Source organism: Halichoeres trimaculatus, unplaced genomic scaffold (assembly GCF_033239565.1).
Source record: "Halichoeres trimaculatus isolate MK-OKI-2021-1 unplaced genomic scaffold, fHalTri1.1 fHalTri1_scaffold_3, whole genome shotgun sequence".
Classification (NCBI taxonomy): domain Eukaryota; kingdom Metazoa; phylum Chordata; class Actinopteri; order Labriformes; family Labridae; genus Halichoeres; species Halichoeres trimaculatus.
Genome location: NW_027437181.1, coordinates 6752501 through 6772231, shown reverse-complemented (window position 1 = coordinate 6772231; position 19731 = coordinate 6752501). Strand labels below are relative to the sequence as shown.

General features: G+C 42.5%; 1 protein-coding gene across 3 annotated transcripts in view; it reads right to left on the bottom strand.

Annotated features, from left to right (window-relative positions):
* Positions 1–1112: 1112 nt before the first annotated feature.
* LOC141788370 (uncharacterized) overlaps positions 1113–19731 on the bottom strand; it is a 22423-nt gene continuing 3804 nt past the window's right edge. For all 3 annotated transcript variants that reach the window (XM_074667309.1, XM_074667310.1, XM_074667308.1), the window contains exons 3-6: positions 17929–18004; positions 15531–15609; positions 5657–5771; positions 1113–3674 (exon numbers count right to left, since the gene is read on the bottom strand). In XM_074667309.1, the coding sequence (XP_074523410.1) occupies positions 3267–3674; positions 5657–5771; positions 15531–15609; positions 17929–18004 (678 nt within the window). In that variant the 3' untranslated portion in view covers positions 1113–3266. The remainder of the gene's footprint in view (positions 3675–5656; positions 5772–15530; positions 15610–17928; positions 18005–19731) is intronic.

The following is a 19731-nucleotide window of genomic DNA, read 5'->3' as shown; positions in this document are numbered from 1 at the left end:
AGGAGGGGAAGCTCATTTTTTTTCCGGCCTACATCATAAATTTGTTTATTTATTTAAATGTAAATTCTACCCTCCGTGTCAGCTTGTTAGCATCTGGAGCTGCTACGTGAGACTACGACAGGCTTTAAGTGTGAGTGACAGGGGGAGAAGCTCCACAGCTGTATCTGTAGCTGCTTATTGGTGAAAAGAGAGAGAATCTATAAACACAACACTCGTCGATTTTAAGAAAAGTAAATTCGCTGGGGATTGATAAAGCCTCTGGATCAGTCCAGAACAATTGACTGTAAAACTGAGAAGATGCTCCAGTGGAGGGTTATACTTCAAGATCGCTGACTGGCTCATTTCACTGTCAATCAAAAACGGCCTCAGACAGATCATCCAATCATCATGCAGAAGCCCAGCGTCCAGGCCAGCCCACTGCCTCATAGACCCCCAGAGACGCTGAGCACCCAAGGGCGGGACAAAGCCCAGCGTTTATCCAATGACCGTCCAATTTCCACAGTGACCCAACCCACTCTAAGCTTCCCCGCTGAAGTCCAAAGACGCTCAGCGTCCGACTGTGTTAAAGTGCTGAGACGCTGCAGGGATAAATGAGAAGGAGGTGGAGCCAGTTACCTGTGATAGGAGCTGATTCTGAACAAAAGGTGAAGGAATTCTAGCGCATATTATGTCAATGAAATGTACACACAGCAGAACATATCACCACTTTTTTTAGGGACGTTTTAGGGGAAGCTGAGCTTCCCTTGCAGTCGTGGAGCAATCGCCACTGATTTACAGCACATTGAATTTTGTAGTGATGGTGGACACTGGAAAAAGCCAGCAAAAAAAATAAACAGTAGAGTGATAGAGCATGAGCTAAAAGCTAAATCAAGGCCTAAACTGTTTGTAATTATGTGCATTTTTACGGCAGGGTGCGTGAGACCCTGGACCAAAAGGTGTTGCTGCAATCCACTTCCAACATGTAGTCCTCACAGCCTCTTCAACAAGTTAAAAGCGTATTTGTGATACCAACCCTTTATTTGTCACTGTCCCATTAAAGAAAGAAAGAAAGAACCAGAGATCAATTCAGAAACAACACATTTATTAGAAGTACAAAATATCACAAAGGCCATTTTTTCCCTGGAGTAAATAAACGTGAAAAAACTATGTACACAAAGAAAAACCTCCACAGGTCAAAGGTCAAACTGTCTGCTCCTGTTGGCAGAGCTATCGGTCAGAGGGCAGGTTTGGATTTGCACATTTTACAGTGACAGTGAACGCACCACGAGAGCAGAGCTTCAATTCAGCCTGTCTGCACGATGCGTTCAGGGACAGTTGAGTCAGAATCAATGGAAGTACCTACACGTGTGTTCTCTGTCATGACCAGCAGGGGGAGCATGGCGCAGGAACGGATCATCTTCACACAGTCGATGTTGTTTAGTCAGTTAAGGTCCCACTAAAAGTCACACAGACTGGGACACCTGGGACTGACTGGTCTCTACCAAAACCTCATTAAACTCCAAACCAAAGCCAAAAACTGATGTATCTACCAAACCACGCTACAGGTAACTTCCACCTCTGGTCCTCCTGGCTCCGCCCTCTCTTCACGTTTGGTCGTTTCTTGTTATTGCCATGTTTTGATTCTCTGCCGAGTTTGTGGAAGCTCTTAGTGGGTTTGTTTCTGAGATAAATCTCTTGGACTAACTTCAGTTTTCTAAATCAGCTGAGATCTGAAATAAAAACCTGATTCAGTCTCCGTCCCTGGAAGAGAAGCAGAGATGTTTCCAGCTCGTATTCTGAGGATTAAAAAAGAGAGCAGCACCAATAAATGACAGTACAGTTTCCCTCTGGTGAATCAAACTCAGGCAGTAGATGTTTGTGAGGACGAGGGTTCGGTTTTACCTCCGAGGTTTTGAGTCCAAATATTTGCGTCTCTTTCACCAACAGTAACAAAATGTTTACAGCTTTTGGGAAGTTCGGTTTGTTCCCGACTTTAAACCCAAACACAGATCATGAAAAATGAAAACCTGGAGCTCCAGACCTGCCCTGGTTCTGTGGGTATCTGTTATCGTTACCGGCTGTGAGCGAGGGAACCAGAGGAGCAGGGCTGGACAAATCAGCAGCGTGACGAGCGTTGGTTTGAGTTATTCTATTATATTCTCCAAACATTGATCAGATTGTGCTTTTCTACTTTGACAAAAATGTTTTTTATGATCTTTTCCTTCCAGTAGAGAGTTTGAATTTGAAAATGATCTCGATGTGCTCCAGAGGAATAACCCTCCACACCAGCAGGGGGCAGTAATCTGTGGTCTGTGTTGAAAAATTTAAGTCAGTAGGAGCAACAATGTAAGAAAATCAAACTATAACAGATGAATTACACTGTGTCACAAAGACGAGGTGTCGTTAGCATGACTTATCTCCAAATGCTAACACAACATATTTAACGAGATCTTTACCTGACTTGCTGAAATGATGAGGTCATCGCATAAGTATCTCATTTGGGCCTCAATCACCAAGGTCTACCCATAGCTCCGCCCTAGCAGGAAGCTGGCCAATCAGAGGGAAGGGGGAGTCTTAAAGAGACAGCAGCTAAAACAAAGTGGTTCAGATTGAAATTAGGAGTTAACTAAAACATCAGAGACAGGAAAATAGGGATTTTACGAAGCTACGGGGTCACCAAAAGGACATATTAAAGACTGAAGAATAAAACAACACCCCCTCTTTAAAGATGATTGAATTTGTTTGAACTCCCTTTTAAAGATGTCTTAACTCATGAGTCAAAAATCAAAGGCACAGCTGACCTGTTTGGTTTTTATAACTTAAACTTCCTGTTTGAGCAGGAGTCTCATTTAGGGCGTACAGGAAGTCAGCCTCAGAGACATTAGATCATGATTTGTGTTTTGGTGATGAGGTCTTTGTCCAGCCCTGAATCTGAAGCTCCTGGAGACGGTTTCACCATCGGCTCTGCTCTGTTTTCAGCCTGAGGTAGAGAATCTTTAGAGAGCAGATCAAACAGAGCAACAGGAACCAGAACCAACCAGAACCAACCAGAGCCACACACTGTGTGTAGGTTCAGTCTGTGATAGTGTGAGTGTGTGTGTGTGTGCGTGCTCTGCCGACATGGTTTTAACCTTTGAGCTGGACTCAGACAGACTCAGTCAGGATTTGGACCCGGTCCGCTGGTCCAGCTGCAGATTTAAAGAAGAAGACTGTGAAACGTGCTCTTTAAGGCCTTTAGTGTCCTCGGTCTGTGGAAGCCATGTTTGTTAGTCCTGAATAACCCGCCCTCATAGCGTCCATCCCTCCTCCTCGTCTGTCCGGGGGGAGATGATGCTCTCCTTCGCCTGCAGGAGGCGCTCCAGACACGGAGAGCTGATCTTAAAGGGCAGAGGCCCCCGGCTGATACGAGGGGCAGCGGCGGCGGCAGGCAGGAGGTGGCGTGGAGGAGCGGAGTGGAGGTCTGAGGTGGAGGAGACGGCGTTGTCCTGGGTCACTTCCTGTTTGCAGCACGTGGGAGGAGGTGAGCGAGGGGAGGCGGGGCGCCGGGGGAGCGAGGATTCGGGGGTCTTCAGGGAGCTGATGGGAGATGTGTGGAGCCATTTGAGGCGAGTGGAAGAGTGAGAGGCAGCGAGAGGAGACTCCACGTCTGAGGAGGAAGAAGGAGGAGGAGGAGGAGGAGAGGCACTGCTGTGAGGCTGGGAAGAGAAGAGAAAGAGAAAAAACGTATTCACCAACTGAACATTCGTTAAAATTTACACACAGGATAAAAAAGACTGATCCGATAAACTAAAGAAAAACATCAGAACAATCCAGAAAATAAAGAAACATCACCAAAAAACAGGAGTTTACAAAAAAAGCTTCTGCTGTGCGGTCAGCAGGGGGAGCTCTGAATGTTTTGGCTCCAAAATAAATCAGCGGCTCTCATTGTGGAGGATTTCATTCATTCTTTAATTTATTCTCTTTTTTTTAAGTGTGTAATATTTTGTTTTTTCTTAAAGTAGAGTCAAATTTACAAAAGGTGTAAAGGCCGTTGATTTTTTTTTTTGTCACAACCAGGGATTCTGACGGTAAAATCAACTAACTTTAGTGACTTCAAAAACTGTCTGGACTCGAACATTTTTTTGAAATCTTTTAGAGCCTTATGATCTAAGTCTTTTTTTTTTTTTTTAATTATTAGTTTTTTCTAATTTCAGATTCTTAGCTTACATGCCAACAGATGATTAATTCTCTCTTTAAACACTTTTAAGTTTTTTTTTCTGTTAAGATTTTTTGGGGCTTTTTATGACTTTAATTGGATAGGGCAGGACAGTGGATTCAAGCCTGGGCCAACCACTGGAGCGCGACCTACACCTCTGGGCATCTGCGCTCCAGTTTTCCTTTATCTTGAAAAAAGTCAAACGTACAAGGGGTAATGAGGGCCATTGAGATGTGTTTCTCCATCAGGGAACACCAGACGAAAAAAAAACTAGAATAATGAATTCTGATGATAACATTTAACAGAATTGTCAGAATTTCAGGTCATTTTTTTTATTTTGAGATTTTGACTCATTAAAATTTGTCTGAATTCTCATATTTTGTAGAAATTTGAAACAGAATTTTTGTAATTCAAAGAAATCAGAATTTCGTTTTTTCTCAATTTTTGTTCATTAATTCTGAATTTTGATTTAAGTTTCGATTTCTTGTGTAAGCTAACATGCTAACAAATCTTTAACTTTAAAAACTTTTATTGTTGGAATACGATCAAACTTACAGAGGGCGCTACAGGCAGCTGTAATGTATTTGTTTTGTTTTTTTCCCCAAAAGGTAATGCCAGAAAACAAAAATCAGGAACCTGAAATCAGAGTCAGCATTTTTTTTAAAGAATCTGGAGATTGATTTTCAAATTCGGGATTAAATTTTATTATAATTTAAGAATCCTCCGAGAAATCTGACCTTTTTTTTTAATTCTAGGTGTTAAGTCAGAATTTGATTTTTCTATCGTAACATTTGGATATTTAAGTTGGAATGCTGACTTTGAATTTTCTCTGCAATTTTTGAATTCTGAGAAAAAAAAGGATGTATTTTTTTTATTTATTTTAAGTTAGAATTTAAACATCTCTAGATTTACTGTACCATCTTTTCTGATCAGATTTAAACAAATTATCAAAGTATCGTCAGATCTCTCTGTTTAAACGTTGTGTAGGAGTGTCACATCCTCCAAACCTCTGGACTAAAGGAGTCCTGCTGGACTCTGTCCTCACAGCCTCTCTGAGTTTAAATGGACTTTATCTGACCCGCTCCTTTTGTAGCTTTTACTGACTTTCAATGTGTGTTTAATGTGTGTTTAATGTGTTTCTAAGGTTTATTTATCTGTCTGTCAGTCCACTCATTCCTGCGTGGAGCCGCGCTGGTTTTCCCCTGAACACTGACCTCAGCTCTTCTTATGAAACCAGCACAGCTCCAGTAAAAACAGTCAAACCTTCAGAGGTCCTCTTACATAACCCGACTCCACGAGAGTGAGACAGAGAGCTTACACAGACAGAGAGGAGAGGAGAGAGGAGCTGAGTCTGTGTCTCTGTCCGTCTCTCTGCACAGGCTGCAAACAGCTGATGGAGAAACTTGTATTCTCTGTGCTCCCACAGCTTTTTCTCACAGACCTCAAAAACACAGGACAAATTTCAGACTTTGAGTCCTCTACCTTTAGTTTCTTGGCGGCTGAGCTGTCGTCTGACTGCGACACGCTCGGTCTGATGTAAGGAAACCAGCTCAGGAGCATCGCTTCGATTTTCAGTAAGATGTTCAGGAAACGTCCGCTACAAGAAAGACAGAGAACCAGGGTGTAAAACAAGAATTTTATCATACCTACACCTAACAATCTGACAGTATTTCAACTAAAACATCTCAATAATTCTGGTTTTACATGTTCGAAACCTCAAAAAGTCTCATGTGAAGTCGTCACTTTGCATCTGTTAGCCGACACAAAGACTTAACATTTACCATCTTTAGTTTAAAATAATAGACTGAAAGTGAGGCTGTAAATCAGTTTGATTTGAGGATTTATCTGTAATTCATTCAGGTGGAGGTTAAGTGCAGAAAGGACAGAAAGGAAGTGCACGGGAGAGGAAATAAGGAAGGAACCTGGAGAGAAACAAACTCTGGATGTGAAACACGTAGAAAAATGATGCAATGTGCACATTTTACAACATGACATGCAGGCTGCAGATGTCACAGAACAGCTGTGACACACCTGGTGTGACAGGTGAGAGGAGAGAGGTGTGCAGACAGACAGACAGACGGTTTAAAGACGCTGCAGAGAGGAGGAGGTGAGCTGTTTCTGTTTCCTCAGACTCTGACATCTGAGGAGTTTTCACTGCAGATTAACAGTCAGACCCCCTGCACACACATACACATACACACACACACACACACACACACACACACACACACACACACACACACTCTGATCAGATGGCTTAGGGATGTCTCGCCAATGGCCGTTACATAATCCTCATAAAGCCTCTGCAGACACATCAACGATCCGCTGCGTCTGATTGGTGGACGACATGAAACAGCACAAAGGCTGAATAAATAAAAAGGCCTGCAGTGTGTGTGTGTGTTTGTGTGTGTGTGTGTGTGTGTGTGTGTGTGTGTGAGATCAGTGTGTCTCTGCATTCCTCTCCGTCTGTGTGATGCTATCTGATCAGCGTCACATGACGTGATTGCGAGTAGAGCATGTTCAGGTCCACATGAGAAATGTGACCGCAGCACACACACTCTAACACACACACACACACATACACACAGCCCACACGTGGCAGCAGCGGGGAGGAAGGGGGGCCCTCGTTCCATTCACAGGCTATAAATAGAGCAGTAAGCCCAGGAGCGGCTCTCTGAGGCCCCGCCCACTGCTCACACACACTCACACACTGACGTCACAGCGTCACACAGCTCTCAGTTTTATGAAGTGAAACATCTCCTCTGGAAGATTCCAGCTCTGTGTGGATAAACGAAGCCTGCAAATTCTTCAACGTGTAAATTTGTTTTATGGCCTCAGTCAGGGGGTCCCAAAGCGGGGTCAAGACCCTCAGGGGGGGTCCACAGGTCCACTTTAAAAAAACGTTAAAATGATTAAAAACTGAATATCTTTTCTATTATTTAAAAATATATACAAATATATACAAAAAAACACGAATAGTTGCTAAATTTATTTTATTTTCTGTCAATTATACGAAAACGTGGCCTCTTTCAGCTCCAAGTTTTGTGTGTTTAAACTCAAAGCTATATTGTACGGAAGCCTATTGCTACCACACCAGGAAAAAGAAAGGGTTTAAAATCATGTTACGACATCAAACTTTTTTTCCTAACAATAATTTTACAATGAGTTTCATGTTATAAGGACATTGCAATACATTGTTATAAAAAGAAAAGTATCAGGGTGTAATAACATAATTTTTTGTGCAGTAATAGAGTAAATTTATCACATCACAACGTCAGCCTGTTTGCACCAACAGACCATAACACTTGTCTTGTGATGTAAAAACCACTCCGTGATAAATCTGTCTCTGATTCTGAAGAACTTTCTGTAGTTTTAACAAGAAATTTTTGACGGTTAAAAAGTGATACTGATGATTTTTCCGTAGAGGATGGTGGTTGAGACCAAAACAGAGCTAAAGTGTGAGGAATATCAAACATTTAATGACCCTCCATGACAACAAGCTCACAGTTACCATGGAGACACATACCTGCTCTGAATCAAAGATGATGTTGGAACAGACTTTACCGACTAATTTAACACAGCGTTTTAAGTACCGTATCTTCTGCACCTAAAAGCCTTTAACTTTCTCAAACGCCAACAGTGCGCCTTATAATCGTATGCGCCTTATATATGGATGAATATTGATTAATCATGGCTACCGTAGTCAGGGGGCGTAGCCGACGTAACAGCGGTAAGAACCAGTAAAGAGGAATTCTGCTAAGTGCTAACGTTAGCTCACAGGCTGGCCTGGGCTACTTCTCTTGTTTATTGTAAGAGCAATACAGCGCCCCCCAAAGGCCTGGCATGTGAACTGATCTCTGGAAACAGCTTTTGTGGACGGCAGAAACAGCATCGCCTTTAAGGTCGCACTTTTTTTGAAAACAAAAATGTGGCTCGTAGACTGTAGAAAAAATGGACGTCCGCTTGCTCGGCTCAAAGTGAGGTCTCCGCAAAAACTGCTCCCCCTGGTGGCTGGCTGCAGTATAGGTTTAAAAATACAGCTCTCCAGCCATTCCAGATGGGCTGTGGTCAAACTTTAAAAAATTATTACACCTCGTAGAAATGTTTCTCACGTCCGATTGTTGTGCTGATTTGAAGATATCATTTGGCTGCATTGTGTATAAGTCCTCTTTTTTTCTGAAAAGTTTTGTTTTCATTAGTTATACGAGGTTAAAAACAAGGCTTTATGTAACGTTTAATGATGATTGACAGCTGATGTTCTCGTGTTTTTTCTTCAGGGATTGTAAAATAAGTCAGGAGGTAGGGTCAGGAAGTTATAAGACTCTAGAAAGAAATAAAATAATTATTATTTTTGTCACCCAGCTCCACTCAGATTCTCACAGAATTCTTCACCGTCTCTACTTTAGCGCAGCTCTATCTAATGGATGCATAACACAACCCCAGCCTCTACTGTAGCTTCTATTCTATTCGCCTTATAATGCGGTGCGCCCTATATATGAAAACAGTTTTCAAATAGGTCACTCATTGAGGTGTGCCTTATACTCTGAAGCACCTTATAGTGCGGGAAATACGATAAAAGCTGTCGTGTTGATATTGTGTCGTCCTAGGACTCACTTCTGGACGGTTTAAAGATGATTTAATCTGTTGGAACATGGATGAAGACATAAGTAGAAACAACAGGAAGCTATGATGCTAGCTCTGAATTGTTTTGTTTCTGAGACTTCGTGTTTTCATTTCTCAGTGGTTTTGTTTCTTTGAGTTACCGTTCGGGGTCTTTACGTCTGTTTTTCAAAGGACGGCTGAAGACAGAGGAAATGTTGCGAGTAGAGAGCGAGGTACGAGCGGGAAGTCGAACCAACAATGCTAACCTCCATACATGGGGCGCATGCTTGATCAGGTATGGTTCAGTACAGTTTGGTACAGGTCTGATTGGTAAAACCTGATCCTGTTTGTGTATCCACAGACAATCGTGCCCTTCTTGGTAGGCAGCGTCTAAGCTAGAAGTCGCTAGCAGCATTGGATAGGTAATAGCTTAACGGCATAGCAGTGCAACACAGAGTTCCCTGCTCATAAATCCAACGAAGAAGAAAAACACAACACAGTTTTGTTTCGACAGTAGCTTTACAATGTTCATGACGCCAATCAGTGGACTGCAGTGTTTCTAGCTCCACCTTCTGGGATCTGATGGTGTGTCTGGCACCCCAACAGGAGAGTACCAAAAAGTGCTATGGTAAATGTTGTTAATTTGGGGACCTCTCCCAGTTTTAGTCAAAGGAAATGTCACAAAATGTGTGCCGTACTGAAAGCTTGCTGGATTTACTTCTATTAAACCAAAAGTCTCTTTAAGAGGGATCAAAATGTGGACGTTACACTGGGTTTGAAGGCGATGACATGTCTCTGGTTTTTTACGTTTATTTCGAATCAAACTTAATTTCCTTGACTCGTTCCTCTAAAAGCTTTCTGTTTAAACTCTCTGACTCTTCGTCTCCCTCCTCGGGGAGTACGGAGGCTTTATTGTGGCTGTAACTTTCAAACACTCACATTTCTCAGATTTCAGCACAAACAGAGAATGATTCTTATTTACGATCAGCAGCCCCCTCCCTGAACGAGCTCTGTTAATATTCCTGAAAGCTTCAGACTCAGCTCACTCCTGGTTTTACGACCTCGGAGGCTTTAATGTGAAACACGGCTGCTTAAAAAAACATCTCACTCGTCGTGTTGGTAGAAGAGCGAGGTGCCTTTACCCACACAGCAGGATGTTTGTGTGTTTAATCCGACATTACTGTTACACTCCTGAAGCCTCCTCCGCTGCTGCTGCTGCTCCCTGTGCGGTCCACATCAGACAAACTGTTTATGGCACAGACCTTCATTTCAGCCCACATGTCAGATCTGCAGCCCAGCAGAGGAAGCTGTGGACGTGCTCTGTGTTGGTCTACCCAGAGTTTGATTTGTTTGATTGGAAATCTCTCTAACAAGCAGAGTTGTGTAACTACCAGGACGCCCAGAGCTCCCAGTCTGTCTGTTTTTCAATAAACACAGAATAAACTGATCTGTAACAGGAGGCAGGAAGGATAAGAAGCTCAAGATGGGTCACCAACAGGTCACAAAGAGAAGGAGATCCACTGGATTTCTATCAACGTTTGAACCTCTCAGCGATTATTTAATGATGGCATCGCTCTGGGAATGGTGGAGGACTTTTCAAGAGGAGGAACTTCACCTTCAACCATGTCTGAAAATTCAACAATATCATTTCTCCTTTTATCCAAGTAGCAACCTCCGGTCTAAGGGGATGTAGAAGTGTTAAAATCTGCAGTTCATTGACTGTCCACTAGAGGCTGATGCTGGAAATACCAGAAACCACATACACACCAAGCCAAAAGAAGACGTTTTCACAGCAGAAATAAACCTATTGACAGCCTGATTCACTAATTTTACTATCAGTACACTGTACGTGAGGGTCATTTGTTTTCTAACTTGGCAGTTTAGAAGATATTAAGATCACAAGTTCGTCCAGTCAGAGGTACAGCTCAGCTGATTGACAGACAAGCACCCTTTAGCGGTGATCGAAGAGTCCCACAACAACATTTCATCCGAAAACGCGAAAACGCAGTGAAAAAAATCTGTGTTACACGGAAAAAACCCTCTGTAGTAAGCATGCCAGGCCTGTAGTTGGCGCTATAACTGTCTTGTCTAGAAGCCCCTTTTGGTAGATTTCCACTGAAGTAGAGTTGGGCCGATCATCTGGTGTATCGGTGAATGCTAACAACGGTACTGTTGTACTGTTGGATGCACTTGCGCAAAGCAGAGTGTGACGTCAGCGTTTCCACTGAAAACGCCGGCTTACTGTTTGCACAGCAATGGCAGCGTTTCAGAAAAATTCGACTCTGGTGGCCGTTTTCAAAAGTTTGCGTTTTAGGTCGGCCTAATCCAAGGGGCAACATCCAGTTAGCAAAAGTGAAGCCTATGTGGAAGTGCTAAAAGTCGCTGTTCGTCGAGAATCCGCTTGAGGCTGGCTACAGAAAGACCAGAAGTCACGTACACACCCAGCCATAAAAACAGACTTTTACAGCAATAAAAACACATTTACATCTTGGTTCAAAAACAGCTTGGGTCTATAATGCTGATTTCGCAAACGGCACACTGTACTATGAGTGACTTTTTTCATATATCTGCGGTTTAGAAGTTATAAGGATTGTTTCATTTTCCAATCAGAGGCACAGCTGAGGTCACGTGACCACTGGACGCCTGTAGCTGCTCCAAGAAAAACTCACAGCCGGCGTCATAGCGAATGTGGCTGCATCTGCGGATTGGCTTCATTTTACAGTTTAAGGAACAGACGGGTGACATCACGGATGCTTCGTCCATGTTTTATACAGTCTATGGCTAAAATGCTGTTTCCGTTTAAAAGTAAAGCCTAAACGCAACAATACGTTTGCGTTTCACCGTAAAACTGTTGTCGTGTGAATGGCCCTTCAAAGTCTGCCTCATTTCCAATATGGCCCCAGCCAATGCTTTGCTTCTCTGTTTCAGAAACAGACAGGTGTAGTCAAAGAGGCTATGTCCATTTATTATACAGACTGTAAATAAAGAATACTTCTGTACGGAAAAATCTGTCCTTCTTCATATCTCAGGATAAAACTCTCTACAGATCCATCCACAGTCTGTGGTTGCGTCTGAAATCACTCACTCATTCCCTACTCCTTACTTACTAACAATATTGTCCACTCACTCAGCAAAGTTGAAACAGCACTTCAGACACTACTCGCTGATTCACTCGTGGTATTATAGCACAGCTTTAAAGACATTGGTCCGCAAAGTGCTTATCAAGAGGAGGAGAAAACATGGAGCTCTGACGCTAAAAGACAGGAATCAAAGTTTGAGGAAGACTTTGTCCCTGGTGGTTAGTGAGTCCTCCTGTGTTCCCTCCTTCAGGTGATCTGATAGTGGACCTGAGCTGGCTCCTCTTCCCGACCTCTTTGTGTATCCGCGGTGTGAGCGCCCTGCATCTCTGTGTCTGTTATGAAATAATCCTGTGTGTGTGTTAGTGAGTGAGCAGCAAGCAGCGAGCAGCGGGCTGAGTGTTTCCTGATGTTTGCTCCACGTGTTGTTCATTAGCTGCAGTTTGTGACTCTTATATAATCTCTCTTTCTGCATATCAGACGTTTGTACGGAGGATCGATTTCAGAGCTTTTTATTTCCTCTGCAAACAAAACCACCACACACGTCTACACGCTGCTGATGCATGTATACGAGGAGTTGTAAAACTGTACTTTCATGTGACGTTCCCTTGAATCACAACGAGCCGAGTTTTTATCTTAACAGAGAAAGATTCTGATTTTTGATGTTTTTTATTTGAGATTAGTCAACCTCAGACTAAAACTCTTTAGGCGGTTAAACAGATCTTTAACCTCAGGTTTGTTTGTACTGTTGTCAATATTTGAATCCAGATTATCAATAACAGAAAACATAATAGAATATGAACCATCTGACAGAAGTTTTAACTCTGTTTTTAAGCTCTTTAATCACAACCTGCAGAGTTAAATGTGTAAAGATAAAGAAAACTTCTTTCACCAGAACTCTTTAACATCTCTCTGACTTTGTTTTTCTCCTCTTTTTAACTCAATTTGTCCTGAAACAATCCGCTGAGCTGTAAATCTGACTGTTAAACAAACTTTTGTTCTTGTTTTTTTTAATTCATAGCCACAGATTAATCGTGTCGCTTTCAGAGACGGGAAATAGTTTGTTTGAGTCATTCTTCACGTGTGTGACGTTAACAGTGGTCGTCCAGAGTTCAGGAGAAAAATACAGCGCAGGGAGGAACGTTAACAGCAGGGTGTTTGAAATAAAGCTAAACATATTTCTCCTGATGAAAACAGGAAAATCTCTTCGTCTTGTTTTATTAGAGCTTTTATTATTTGGCTCAGCTGTTTCTGAGATAAACGTTTATTTTCCATGAGGTGTTTTCTCAACATGCCTTTGATATGATGATGATATTATAATATAATAACTTTGTAAGCCGTAAAGAACAGATGCCAGCACCATCGGTCAGTTTGAGCTCAGACTGAGGCTGTTTTCACCTCTGCATGAGGAAACCTTTTTATGTGTCACATGAATTTAAAGATCAAACACAGTTTAGTTTAAACTTGTATCTTTAAGTCCTACGACTGTACAAGTGTTGTGTCCTCAGATCCTTAACAGTTAACATGAAAAAATATGAGGCAGGGCTCCAGACAACCTTTTTTTTACAGTGGCTCCTAACTTTAAAATTAAGGGGTCCAAGCAGAAAATTTAGGGCCCCACACTGTAAAGTTGACTTGCAAAGCAAATGCTCACGTTTCCCCTCGTTTTCTGTATTATTATTATCAGGATTTGGTTCCTCTAGCACACACAGGATTAATGGGGAGAAAGTTAGCACTGAAAACCTGTAGAACCCATAGACTGTAAAAAAAAAATTGACATCATCTTGCTCTGCTCAAAGTGAGGTCTCCACAAACACTGCTCCCCCTGGTGGCTGGCTGTAGGATAGGTTAAAAAATCAGGCTTTCCAGCCATTCCAGATGGGCTGTGGTCAAAATTAAAAAAATAAATACACCTCGTGGAAATGTTTCTCACGTCCGATTGTTGTGGTGATTTGAAGATATTATTTGGCTGCCTTGTATTCAAGTCCTCTGTTTTTCTGAAAAGTTTCATTTTTATTAGTTATAGGCGGTTAAAAACAAGGCTTTACGTAAGGTTTAATGATGATTGACAGCTGCCGTTCTCGTGTATTTTCTTCAGGGATTGTAAAATATGTTGGGAGGTACAGTCAAGAAGTGATTAGACTCTCGAAAGAAAAAAATAAATATTATTTTTGTCAACCAGCTCCACTCAGATTCTCCCAGAATCCCTCATCGTCTCTACCGCGCAGACTCTGGCTTCAGTTGCTGCCAATGGCTGCGCCTGTGACGGGGGAATTTTGGCTTCAAAACCGTAGAATGATAAATGGCGGAGCCACGCTGTCCACTCTATATACAGTCTATGGTAGATTTACGCACTTAAGGAAACTTGCACAGTAGTATCTTTAAGGCACTGCAGCACTTTTACGTTAAAATGTAGTTTTTTTTTAAATGCTTTGCTATATTGTGTTTTGGTTTTTATCATTTATATCTTGATTAAATTTTTCTTATCTATCTAATTATTTAAAACTGTAGCCTTTTGTTTTTAAAAATCATAATTAATAACATTCAAACAAAAACACATAGTTGATGCCCCCCTTTATAAGTCAGTGACCCTGGTCGGGGCACCCCAGTCTGAGACATTTGGACACGCCCCTGCTGATCAGCGTGTACCTTGTTGCAGATGCATTCTGTATGTCAGTGGTTAAACTTGAAGGGCGTGTGATAATAATGGTGTTGTGTTATCAAACACTGTGATCTGCATCGCCAGCACCAGTGCCTGGATACTGTAGGCGACAAATCCCTTCAAGTCTGCTTTGCCAGTCCAAGACGCATCAAGAATGAGAACGCCAAGACCAAAGACTGTCAAGGCCGTGACAAAACCTGTCTTAAAACTGTGAGCTTAGTCTCCTTTCTTCTTTTTTTGGAGTTCATGTCGGTTGGCAAACCAGCTTATTTGTGCGTCATTGCTAACAACTAGTCACAGATGCACGAGAAGATGGAAAATTTACTCACACCGTCTCAAATTTAAGGAGCAAAATGCGACCATTCAGGGGGCAGTCTGGAGCCTTGTGATGAGTTTAAAGCCTTTAGTTCGGCCTTCAGGTGCCATCATGTTAGTTTCTGACTTTCTTTGTACAAGTTGTCAAAACAAGCAAGCTAACACATGTGGCTAATCTGTTTGCTGCTAACAAGCTAAAACTATTAAATTGACAAGAAGTTTCACTCTGCTCTTTGTTTCCTTTAGGACTGAAACTTTTCTTGTCCTCAGATTTTTTTCAGTAGCTGAAGTTTGAAACTTTGTAAAGTTTAGTTTCACTCTGAGGATTTCAGCAGCCTGAGGACAGACAAATCCTGCAGCTCGTTATTTTTAACTGGACCCAGCTTTTAGGCCTGTTTACTGCTGTCCTACACACACACACACACACACACACACACACACACACACACACACACACACACATCCATACAGAGGGATGAAATTAGAGGCTGACTGGGAGCTTTAATCAGCAGTAACTGTAAAACGTCCCTGCTGTCCCCGCAAACAACCATCTCTCTCTCAAACTGTTTCTGTCTGGAGAATGATCCAGACCAAGTTTGTCATCAAAGTGACTGAATACCAGAGGTCAGAGGTCAGGACGGGGCAGAGAAATGGTCAGAAACAGGAGAGGAGGAAGAGAAGAGGTGTTTTAGGTGTTTACCCCATGTGTGGGTTCTTAAGGACCCCCAATATTCTCTGGATCCGGTCTATGGCCACGTTCTCCTGGAAGCTGCCGAGACCTGTGGGAGGATCAGGAGACAGAGAGAAGCTAATCAAACTGATGAAAAAGGAACGACGGATGCCTCTGTCAAACAGCAGGGGGCGATATCTGCTCATTTTATAACATGAATCTTCCAACAAATTAACAACTGAAATCTGATCAAGTATCTGTGTCTCAGTCTTAGTAAAAAAATATCTGCCAGTGGGGTAAAGAAAAAATTATTGTCGGATTTCTGGAAACAAGAAAAATGTCCCTAAACAAGAAACCAAACAGGCACATGTTTCTGACCCCACTTTTTAAAGAAATTCAAGCGTTGATATCTTGAAATCTGACATTCTTCTGGACCTGTCTGATGAACGTGGCTCATATAAAGTCTTATGAAACATTTTTGACCTAATGTAAGACATTTCAGTCCAGTCAGCACAGAGAGAGCAGCCTGTAAATCTGCAGCCTGAACTCTAAATCTATGAAATCCACATGGTAGATCTGAAGATAAACCTTATACCTACGATCTAACTCAGTTTGTCTCCTCTCCTGTTGGTCCTGTTAGACGCTGAGCTCTTATCTCACCTCTCATCGTCTCTTTCATCAGCTCTCCTCTCTGAGCGCTCCGCTCTGAAGGCTGTTAAATGACTCGTGAGGCCTTTGATGCTTTCTGTTTGTTCTGCAGCTGGAGTGCTTGGCATGCACATTTAGTGTGCACGTTTAGAGTGCACGCTGCCTTTGCAGAGAAGATTTGATTTGGAAAGAATAAATGCAGAGTGATGTAGACCATCTGCTTGAAGTGGATCGCAGTGACACCTTTGGCCCGGAGTCGTGAAGATGTGACTTGAACCAAGGTGTGTGTTTGTTTTGGAAATGAATGGAGGTCAGATCTTCTTTTTAATTCTACTTTTCTTTGTTCAAGACAACCTTTTACCAGATACAATGCGACAAAGTAAGGCATTTATCAACAGTTATGAGCTATGGTTTGAAACGTGACAACAAGCAAACTTAGTCAGTTTGTACCGTAGTTTATTAGCTGGCTATATTTAGCTCTACTCTCTGCCCGATGCTCTGAGACGTGTCTGTAATGTGTTAAAGGTCCCATATTATGCAAAAATCCCTTTATCAAGTCTTGGTTAAATTTGTGGGTCTTTGTCTTTCCTCCCAGCCCACAAAATGTGATATTTAATGACCAAACCTGTTCTTAGTAGTGCTTGTGAATGTAAAATCCTGACCTACAACGAGCTGTTTGGAATTTCAAGGATTTGCCTTTTTTGACCAATCAGGAGCAAGTCTGACCTGATTGGTCCACCGGAGTAGATACCCTGAGCCCCCTTCCCGCTGCTGCTGCTCCAGCGGCCATCACTGCCATCACTGCTCTGTTTTTGGCTGTAAACAGCCACATAGTTCCATGCACAAGCTTCCCATCTCAGAAGAAGACGAGATTAAGTGTCTAGAGTTCATTTATGAGGGAAATGTTCCAGCTACACTCAGTAAAACTGTGCATGTGTGTGCTAGTCACTTCACGGCCGACTGCTTTTCCAACTTTGGACAGTCCAACAGAGGGCTAGTGAATAGTCTGGTCCTGAACCCAGGCGCATTACCAACCATCCACCAACAAACCTGGGACCCTGGAAATGTGAGTATTTTAAATGCTGTGTGCTGTGGAGCAGATGTAAGAGCTTTTCCTCAGTGTCCCCCCTGTCTCTGTGTTAGCTTCATGATGCTAACTTTAGCTGCGGTTAGCCTGTTGTTAAAGCCTGTAATGTTACGGTAAACAAGCCTTGCTGTTTTCAAAACATTGTGCACTCAGAGCTTGTGGCGCCGCTCTCAGTGACGTGGAAGAGCGGGGTGGTATCAGCGGTGGCTCATTTACATATGAAGGTCACGACCACTAAATCGGAGCGTTCTGAACAGAGGGGCTTTGAGAGCCTGGAAACAATGCTGCTGTGCTTGATTTATTGGCTTTTTTGACCAAAACATGTTACTACCATTTCATGAAGACATCAATGATCCATATTAAACTGCAGAAAAGTAGCAGAATATGGGGCCTTTGAATTAACCTCACTCTTCATTTTATTGATAGACTCTCAAGTTTGAACAGACCACAGCAGAATAACTGCTGACTGTGGGTTGGAGTTAACATTAGCACAAACAGCTTAACCCATGTTTTAGCCTTTAGCTCGTGCTCTATCTCTCTCCTGTTTATCTTTCTTCTGCTCTTCTGTCTTTTTCTGTCTGACAGTTAGGCTCCAGTGTCCACCATCACTACAGTTTGCAGAGCTTTAAGAATAACTATGCAGAATCAAACCTGCAGGGGGCGTCAGAGAGGTGGTGGGTGTGGGAGACTTACGGTCAGAGTACCGTCCTGATATCAGCGCCTGAAGGATGGACGACAGCGGCTGGATGTAGCCCTGCAGCTCCAAGCACTGAGAGAGACAGAGAAACGTGTTAGCATCAATGCATGAATGATTAAAGTCCACACGTTTACAGCTGAGTGTGTGTGTGTGTGTGTGTGTGTGTGCATGACTCACAGCTTATCTCACTTCCTCTCTCCCTTTTTTTATTGATTTACAGCTTTAATTGACTGATTGTAGTTTTACAGCCGCCCTGTCTGACACCATTAGCCCCCCCTCGGCGAGCGCTGAGCGTCCACAGAGCATCAATAAGAGGCTTTAGCAGCTGATCGAGGCCAATGGAGGAGCTGATCGCTATCGACAGCTTCACACGTGCCGCCCCCGAGCGTCTCAGACAGAAACTCGAGAGCTGCAGACCTAGACTGTATCAACACCTGAACCCCCAGATCCTCTTACAGCGTATGATACCTGCAGGTCAGCGCGTGAGTACGCCCTGATGCCCACTCCACGGAGACACAACTTTCACCCTGTGTCCTCGCTTCAGATTCAGATGACAGGCAGAGAAAGCATGAAAGATGCATGAGACAACATGCAGGCTTCACGCCGCAAACCAGGAACCTTCAGCTCTTTTTTCATCCCTGCAACCTCTCCTCCAAGTCAGCAGGTCGTGACTTTCATCCAGACTCTGACCCAAACGATTATCAACCTTGATCCTCCGCGTTTGTATGTAATGTTTAATAAGCAGCTTCTCAAAAACCATCTAACCAAAGCAACAAAAGCAGAGAAGAACTTTCAGCTCTGGTTCAGCAGAGACTCCATGTTCATTTGAGAACATCAGTGGACCACGTCTCCTTCCTTTAGATCTACTAACATAAATACATATATGAGCGTTGTAAAGCACATTATTTTACATCTTACTGTCGTACACTGAGCTGCTGAGCTCTGGCTCATGTGGAGCTTCTTCAAATTATGGTTTTGCCTCCTTGACGTCAGCAGAGATTATGCAAGTACTGCTGAATCAGGACAGCTGTGGTCATGAGCAACAATTAAGGGATAAAAGTAATTACTGAAACATAGAGAGACAGCAGGACAACAGCACAGAGCAGCAGGACTGTTGCTGAGAAACATCTCACAACGTCAGGACGAGTCTGACTCTGAACACTTCTGTTTGTCAGATATGAAGGAAGTGACAGAGTCTGTGAGCCGTCTGTCACCACAGAGAGGAACTTATCTGAAGTGTTTTAAAATCTTTAGAAAGCAAACACAGAGAGGAGTGGAGGCTCTTTACTAGTACAACGTGTCAGGATAATAATCTGTGGCGTAAACTGTGTTTAAAGAGAGGCCGACACTTTATAAACCTGAGACGCTCTGACCAATCAGACGAGAGCTGGACTTATTTCAGAGAAAAACAGTCAGGATGAAGTCACTTTCAGGAGGGGAAATTTAAAAAAAAACGATGATGTTAAAGGGATAGGAGAAGGAAAATGAAAAATATAGAAGGAACTAGATAGAAAAAAGGGGTAGAATGACAAGATTAAAAATGTACATATAAGAAAGAAGCAAATAAAAAAGTACAAGTGGAAAAGAAAGAAGGAAAAAATATCAAAATAAAAAGAATAAAGCAAAAAAAGAATGAAAAGAAAAAGGGGAAAACAAGAAAGACAAAAGAGAAAAGGAACAAAATAGAAGTAATAAATTTCAAAAATAGAAACAGGCAAAATGAAAAAATAAAGAACTCAGAAATGAGAATGAAGCAAATAAAACAAAGTAGAAAAAGGGAAAGGAAGGGAAAAAGGTGG